The following is a 7,681-nucleotide window of genomic DNA, read 5'->3' on the forward strand; positions in this document are numbered from 1 at the left end:
CACGCTTTTTGGCCTCGAGAATCGCAGTCTGCATGGAGTCCTTCTCCAAGTGCAGGTGGATGAGAGAGGACCTTTTGCCAGAGAACAGCACTTTGTTAAGGTTGTTCAAAACAGCTCTTGCTCCTTGTCAGGTATTGCCTTCATGGAAGAAGGAGGTGCATGAGGTTGAGGTCCTTCTGCACTGTCAGGCTCTGCAGTCCCAGGACCTGATTGCTCAACAGCATTTGGAAGTGCTGAAGGCAGCCGCCCAATGGAGGCAAGGGTTGCTGCAGGACCATGGTCCCAGCTCCAGCCAGCAGCCATGCTGAGCAGCTATGCCCAAAAGGTGCACGCACACAGAATGCACACACATGTATACAAGACACAGACAAGTGCAGCTGGCCACACAGATAAACAAAGGCTTGGCTCAGATCCCCTGGTCCCTCCAGGAGCCACCTCGCAGACACTCACTCTCTCCAGTCTCCGGCCCACACTTACAGCCACCTCGATACCCTCTCCCAAGCCTCTTATCGTACTCGCTGGCCGCTACGGCTTCATATTTGCTAGCCATCACACACCGACAAACAGACCTTCTGGCGCTCCAGGGGCAACACCACAGGCCGCCGTGGCCCCTGGTGCAACTCCCATTGCTGGCACATAGACCTTCATACACACATGCACGAAGAATAGAGAGTCTCCTCACGCAGGAAAAGAGTCAGAAAGGGAGTTTAATGAGAAGATGGGAGTGGGGACAGCGTGCTCCTTTCTCCTTGCACTGATTTGGTTCCCTCTGCTCTCACTGTCCCCCTCTGCTCCTTTGGATGGGTGGAGAGGAGAGCCGTCCATCACAGAACCCAACAGACTGGGACATGAGCCCAGTCCGAGTCCATTGGGTCGTCTTCTTCAGGAGCTGTTTGCCCACGCCTGGCTGCGGTGTCTGTGAGTGTCACAGTTTCGGTAGTGACAGGCTCTCCAAGTGCAGCAGGTGGCGCTGGCACGGACACTTCTGGGGCCTCCGAGCCTTCAGCTGCAGGGAAGGCTGAGCCAGGGCATGCTGAGCCCATGTTGAGGGTGGCCTCTTCCATGTTGCTCCCCTCAGTGCTTTCACTGGGGGAGAGGGCTTCAGTTTTGAGTGGGGCATCTTGTAGTTGACCCCCTTCTGTCTCATGGCTCTGGGGGAGCGCTTCTCTTGTTGTTCTGTCTGTGGATTTGGGCTCCAAGATGGGCCCAGAGCCTTCTGCAGGGATCTGCACGCAAGCCCCCTCGCTCCCGCTCTGCCCGGCCGCTGCAGCTGCCTCTGAGCCAGTAGTTTCTGGCGTGAGGGCAGAGGCTTGTCTCTCCTGCTGCGTGGGGAGCTCGGCAGCGGGGGCTTTGGTGCTTTTTACTGCGCGGAGCCCAGGCTCGCCTCGGTCTGCCTGGGGAAACGCCTCGCCAGGAACTCCTTTAGTCCCAGCTTGGCCCGGTGACTCCGAGGCAGGAGCGGCCTCTTCTCCCTCCGGCGTGCCAGGCACCGCGACGACAGCTGTTTCTGTGCGCTCTGGTCCCTCAGAGGGGGTGTCACCCTCACCTTCACGCTGCACAGGCACGTCAGGCGCAGGGCCTGCAGTGGGGCCCGCAGGCCCCAAGGCAGAGGCCTCCCCTTCATCCCTGCTTTGCCCCTGAGGAGAATGGCAAGAGAAACGTGAGGAAGGCACACAGCTCAGGAAAGGAAGGGCAGCCAAAAAGAAGGGACAGCCAGCAGCACCTAAAGCAAAGACGAAGCCAGGAAGAGATGATGAGGGGAAGGTAGGGAAGAAGGTAGGAGTGCAACAGCCCCCCATTGCTCCTGCACAGTTGAAGCTGAGGTAGGGGGGCCATTTCTGACCTCCCTTTGCAGAGGAAGCGCAGCTGCAACTGCATCTCTGCCTGGGGAACGAGGATACCATCGGATACGTGCCCCGCGGTATCACGGAACATCCTCAGTCGCATTGCTCTGTGCAGGAGCCGGAACGGCAACTGTTTCCACTCCTCTGGCTTCAAGCACACCACCTCCCGCCCCCTTTTCTTCTGCGGGAACTGCAGCCACCTCACTCTGCGCACTCATGCCTCAGCAGCGGATGCTTCAAGACATTACTTGGCATTTGGACGTTATTTGGCCTTGTAGGCCCACCACGCTTCTTTGTGGTGTTGCCTTTTAGTGCTAGAAAGCCTCTCCAGCCTTGCCACGAGCATTCAGGTGGGCCTGCATTGCTCCTACCTTTTCCTCTTGGGGCTGCTTCTCCCATTCCTCCAGGCACTGTGGCTTGGCATAGTCTGCATAAGGAAGTTCCCCTTCTGCAAGCTCAGGTAGCTGCAGCTTGGCCAGCTCTTCCTCCTCTTCCACCCTGAGCTCCAGGAAGGCTTTCTCCACCACTTGGTCAAGCAGCTCTTGCAGGAGGGGCTGGACCTCAGCATCAAAGTCAAACACCTGCAGCTGGGAGGCAGTGAAAGAGAGAAACCACTTGAGATCACCACCATTGAGGAGAAGGTCCTCAAGGTTTCTGCCTCCGTCTTGCCGGAACAACTGGCTGTGTCCACGGGACCCCTTGTGGCAGGGCTTGCGGACCAGACTTTGCCTCTTACCTCTCCTGGGCCAACTTGCGTGGCCACATCTCTTCCTGCTTTTGTTTTGGCAGAGAGCGGAGAGCATGGTCTGTCCAGAAGGGCACCTTCCTGTCCTGCCACGTGCACCAGTACCAGGCGCTCCAGAGGCTCTTCTGCCTGCAGCTCTGGAAAGCAAAAGCAGGAGGAATGCTGCAGGCTGGCTACTCTTTAGCTTGCAAGGGAAAGCCATGCCTTTGACAGCCACGATACAGGGTGGGCGAACTGGCAATGCGGAGCATATCTGCTTCCCCACCACCAACCTCCTTATGTGCCCTATGGTGAAAAGCCATTGTCCATGGTGAACAGCCACTGTGTGTGTTGGAAGCAGCGCAGGCGGCTCAGTGGGGCCACAGCAGAGGCAACGCTCAGAAAGCCAAGACCACGCCTCACCAGCGTGGGCTGCAGCCGCCTTCCAGCCGTGTAAGCCAGGTGATACCCTGAAATGACTGCCAAGGGGCATGGCAAAACCTCCTGCTGTTCCCATCGTGACCCCACTGCCCCCCAGCTGCACACCTTTCCTGCAACCCCACCCTCTCCGGTTTCCTATTCACAACTGGCTGGGATGCTATTCACAACTGGCTGGGATGTTTGAGAAGATTCTCTGCAGAGCAGCCTGAGAGAGCCAACAGCTCGGATGATACTGCGAAAGCAAAGAATCAAAGGACGCGTCCTGATCTGTGTTCCAGAAGGAACACTGAAACCAGAAGCACAAGCCTCTGGAAACATGTCAGCCTCCGCAGCCACGCTTCTCAACGTTGAGTGTGACTAACTAGAGGGGGTCATTGGGGAGAGGCTGAGACAGCCTTCACTCGAGGGGCTGCTGCCAAGCACAACATGAACTACCTCGGGTAGGTGCCTCTGGATGGGGGAGTTTTGGTTTGGGCACCGCATTCAAGCCTCCTCAGCTTTCTACCTGTCTGCCCTTCAGCGTGCTCTCTGCCTTCTCCAGGCTCGGGCATTTGTGGCTGCATCGGCATCCGCATTTGCCTCTGTGCTCGCGCTCCAGCCGGTGCTCGTCCCACTGCTTCTCTCTGCCTTTGACTCTTCACGTAATAAGGCTGGGTAGGGTGGAGGGCAAGAACATCACAAGACTCGCTATGGAAGGTGGCCAAGGGGGGACAGGCTGCCCTCCCGTGCCACTGGGGAGTTCCTCCCACGCTGCCCCGTGCGGCTCCCCTGCTGCTGCCTGCCGGCCAGCTCCCTTGCACTGCACCCTGCAGGGCCCTGAGCACCCCCCGGGCAGCTGCCTCCACTGTGCTCCAGTACCTCCCACCAACCCCCCCGCAAGGGCCCGGGCAGACAGAGCCGCTGCTTGCTTCCTCCAAATTCAAAGACCCTACGGTCTTGGCAGTCAAAGAGACGGCCGACCAGGCAGAGAAAGCAAAGAGCCAACGTGAGCAGCTCGTCCCCAGGGGCTCTTTTCCAAAGCCAAGTCGCTGTCCAGGTGGAGCAGAAACTCCAGGGACACTTACAGGACCGCAGCAGCCGACCACCTTCACAAGGACCCGGAGGGACATCAGTCGGGTGACCTGGGCTCCTGGGCTTTGCCTGGGCACAGGGCAGGCACCAAGGAAGAGCTCTGTCACACCCAGCCCTCTCTGCTCTCCCCCTGCAAAGCCAGCCCAGCCCTTCCACGCCACCCTGACACAGGAGACCTTCCCTCAGGGCTTGCTGGCAGCCCCGCTCTGCAAGGGCCCGGGTCCTGCTGGCTATGGGCCTCTCCCATACGGAAAGAGAAAGCAGCAGCTCGGGGTCCCAATCCATGCAAGCAAGGAGCTATGCTGACAGCTCCACGGCCTTGGTGTTCACTTGCAATCACAAGGCTAAGCAACTCCCACCGCTCTGCCCAGCGGCTGCCCTGCACAGGGGATGTCCCTTTCCCCCACCTCCACTGCCGCACTGCTGCGGGCAGCTGCCCCCCGGCAGCTCTGCACCGCCTGCAGCCTTGCCTCCGCAGCTTGAATTCCCCTGGTGGGGCTTACCTGAGGATCGTGCTGATCCACAGCTCCTTCAGCTCCTGCGAACTGCAGAGAGAAGCAGAAAGAGGCCTCACACCTGGCTGCTACTCGTCCTTTGCACCGACACGGGGCCCCAAGCACAGCCCGCCCTCGTGTGGCGAGAGTCCCAGGGACAGGGCCGAGCCCCGGGAGGCAGCACAGGGACTCGCCCCCAGTGCTGGCTTCCTCTCTGCTGGTAGAGGAGCTCCTTCTCTTTCTTTCCTCTTCCCTTCTCTCCTGCCCTCACTTCAGGGAAGCAAAAGCCCTTGTAAGCAGTTAGGCACGGAAAAGAGGAGACAGCTGCCGGGGTGAGTCCTCTGGCAGGGGGCTGCAGCGCAAGGTGTTTACAAGGGAAAATCTCTTCCAGGAACAGCTCCTGCAATGGAGCTAGGGGGCACGGCAGAGGCTGGGGGTTTACTCGGGACTTCCTGCAAGAGCCTGGCCCTCTGTGGGAGCTCTGCCCCTCTTGCAAAGGGGGTTGGTTGCTTCCCTCCCTTCCCAGGAGGGCACACGGCTTTGCCTTCCCCAGCCGCCCTCTTCTCACCTTCCGACGCTCATGGCACCCTGGTCTGAAGGCAAAGCGGGGCCTCTGCTTTCACCCGCCCCCCTCTCCCCCCCCCCCCAACACACACACAGCCTGACCTGGGCCCCAGCAAGCCTGCAGAGGCCTGAAGGCGAGCCCAGTGCCCTGCACCTGCCACGGCCCTGCCACCTGTCCCCAACACTCACCTGAAAGTGACCACGCGCAGGTTGGTGGGCCAGGCGAGGATGAGCGTATTGCTGCATTTCAGGCCGAATACCTCCTCCTCTCCTTTGCGCCCTCCGCCTGCCACCTCGTCCTTGCTGCACAGCACCCACAGCTCGCTGAGAGGCACCCGGTGCTTCAGCAGGAAGGTGGAGCCACATCTGCCAGGAGGAAAGGCAGGGGCCGCCTTGGAGGTTGCCGTTGTGGGGACAGCCCCAGCAGTCCCCCAGGGCAGAGCCATTCCTTGGGGCGGCCGCCCTGAGCCTTGTGTGGGGCGAAGGAGCCTCAGTCACAGCGCACACACGCACACAGGGCGCTTCCAAAAAGTCGCTGCTGGGAAGTGATGCCAGCAGATGTTTCGTCGGGGGCTCCTGATCAGGAGGACAAAAGCAGGAGCCGGTCCTTTTCCTCTTCCTTTTCCTCCGCAAATTAAAGGCAGGCTGTGTGCACAGCCACAACTTAGGGACGCCCGTGCAAGGCGCTGCAGGTCATTGGACCCACTAGTTGTCGCCGGGAGCAAAGGCTTCCCCGCACGTGGGATACACAGTGAGGACAGGAGGAAGGGCTCCTTGAGGACAACTTGCACGGGGCTTATGGATACTAGAAGCTTTCCGCAGCACTAGTTGGCAGTATTGATGTTGGCTGCAGAGAGCTGCTGTTCAGTGAGAAGCAAACGCAAAGACGTGGGCTAAAATCCCTTGCGCTGCCCAGCTGAGGGCACCTCCGCTGGCATTCAGCTTTACAGGAAAGCATGTGCCACTTTGCCTTTGCGTGCCTGCCGGAGTGAAAATGAGGCGGGCCGTGTCCGCTGTAAGCCAGCTGCTGCGCAGGCAGCCCCAAGGAGGCCCTTGAGCTGCTCCCGCGGGAGCAGCTCCGGGCAGGAGCAGGGCCCTGGGGCTGCTGGCAGAGGCGGTGGCGAGGAGGAAGGAGAGCTGTGGTTGCTATTCTTACTTGAAGCTGGCAATGGCGATGGCATCGGGGAAGAGCAGGAGGTGCCGGTCCTTCGTCCGGTGGTGGCGCGTCACCTTCACACGGCTGCTGAGGAGGAGCTCGGAGCTCCTGCTCGACACGAAGGCGCTCAGTGGCTGTGAGGGCCAGGAGGCTCCCCTGCCAAAGAGGCCGAGGCGCGGGCAAAGAGCCTTGCGGCCAAGGGCCCTGGGCCATCCCTGCGTGCCGGGAGCAGGGATGGCATCGTCCCTTCCACCGCAGCAGTTTGCCTGTCCCATGGTGCCGCAGCCGGGCACGTGAAACAGTGTCCCTGTGCCAGGCAGTGCCACGAGGCTGGGAGCCCGCGTCTCCCCACGCTGCCCTGCACTGGCACAGAGCCGCACTGGTGGCTGTGGCCGAGGTCACTGTGGGTGCCACCGTGGCACATTGTGATGCGCCGGCTGGGCCATGGGACTGCTCTGTGGGGGGGGGGGGGGGGGGGGTCATGGGCCACGATCTCCACCAGAAAGGGCAGCCTGTGAGGAGAAGCTCCCCAACATTTCTGCCTCAGTTATGCGTAAGGAACTTGTTTGCATCCGTGGGACGCTGGGGTTTGTGGCCTAGACTTTGCCTCATACCTATCCTCGTCCTCTTTCTGTGGCCACATCTCTTCCTGGTTCTGCTGGGGTGCAGTGCGCACAGCGAGGTCCATCCACAAATGCACCTCACACTCCATGGGCCACCCTACTGCATGGTCGAGTGGCTCTCTTGAATGCAGCTCTGGAAAGCAGAAGCAGCAGGAGGCCTACAAATTTGATTCTATTTAGTTTAACACGTGACTATTCCCGATGAACGCGCAGGGGCAATTCTAGCCAAAGCGCGTATACCAAGATGACTTCTAGTGGGTTAAAAACCCCAAACCCCCAGCAGAAAATGTACACCAGGTTTCTCGGTAGGCCCTCTGATGCCATGTTCTCTCTAATGTCTGCTGCCTTTCTTGGAAGGGAGTCCTCCAAAGGTGTTTCAGCCAGCCAGTTTCACAAGTCAGAGTCAGGACCATTTCAGCCCACCTTGCAGAATCAACAATTCCTGATAGAGTCAACCTGGACAAGGAAGTACGAAAAAAAGGGACCCTGAGCATATGTGCACAACCCAGCTATGCTGGAAACACCATGTTTTTCTTCCTCCTCTTGGTCTCCTCCTGTGCAGACAGTTGGCTGTGCACACAAAATCCAGGCTGTGGCAGGCACCAGCTTATCAGCACGAGTCAGTGGCAGGGGAAGAGACCAAAACTTCCAGCTGCTTTCCCATGTTAGAAGGCAGCCCACTCTGAAATGATTTTCAGGGCAGCACGGCAAAACCTTACACTGACCTCGTGATTACCTCCCATGGCCAAACTTCACGGTTTTCT

The 7,681-nt window shown here is 59.4% G+C and overlaps 1 protein-coding gene across 2 annotated transcripts; it reads right to left on the bottom strand.

The window, feature by feature from the left end:
- Positions 1-689: 689 nt before the first annotated feature.
- Positions 690-7,326, bottom strand: LOC138066770 (uncharacterized). Of its 2 annotated transcripts, XM_068938727.1 has the most exons (10): positions 7,210-7,326; positions 6,909-7,075; positions 6,295-6,402; positions 5,328-5,504; positions 4,584-4,625; positions 4,074-4,149; positions 3,515-3,659; positions 2,581-2,726; positions 2,216-2,431; positions 690-1,637 (listed from the first exon to the last, which is right to left on the bottom strand). In XM_068938727.1, exons 2-10 carry the CDS (start codon positions 7,004-7,006, stop codon positions 825-827), a joined length of 1,821 nt encoding a protein of 606 aa, XP_068794828.1. In that variant the 5' UTR covers positions 7,007-7,075; positions 7,210-7,326; the 3' UTR covers positions 690-824. The 2 variants fall into 2 exon arrangements, with proteins under 2 accessions (XP_068794828.1, XP_068794829.1); XM_068938728.1 differs by lacking the exons at positions 4,074-4,149; positions 6,295-6,402; positions 6,909-7,075; positions 7,210-7,326 and having other exon boundaries at positions 5,328-5,562.
- Between the last annotated feature and the right edge of the window lie 355 nt (positions 7,327-7,681).

The sequence above is a fragment of the Struthio camelus genome, chromosome 3, assembly GCF_040807025.1.
Source record: "Struthio camelus isolate bStrCam1 chromosome 3, bStrCam1.hap1, whole genome shotgun sequence".
NCBI classification, from domain to species: Eukaryota; Metazoa; Chordata; class Aves; order Struthioniformes; family Struthionidae; genus Struthio; species Struthio camelus.

Coding starts and splice junctions, on each gene's coding strand:
- LOC138066770 (XM_068938727.1), bottom strand. CDS start 7,006: ATGGAGTGTGAGGTGCATTTGTGGATGGACCTCGCTGTGCGCACTGCA. Junction 4,626..5,327: donor CTGCGCGTGGTCACTTTCAG/GTGAGTGTTGGG, acceptor TTCTCTCTGCAG/TTCGCAGGAGCTGAAGGAGC. Junction 3,660..4,073: donor TGGTCGGCTGCTGCGGTCCT/GTAAGTGTCCCT, acceptor CACCCTACCCAG/CCTTATTACGTGAAGAGTCA.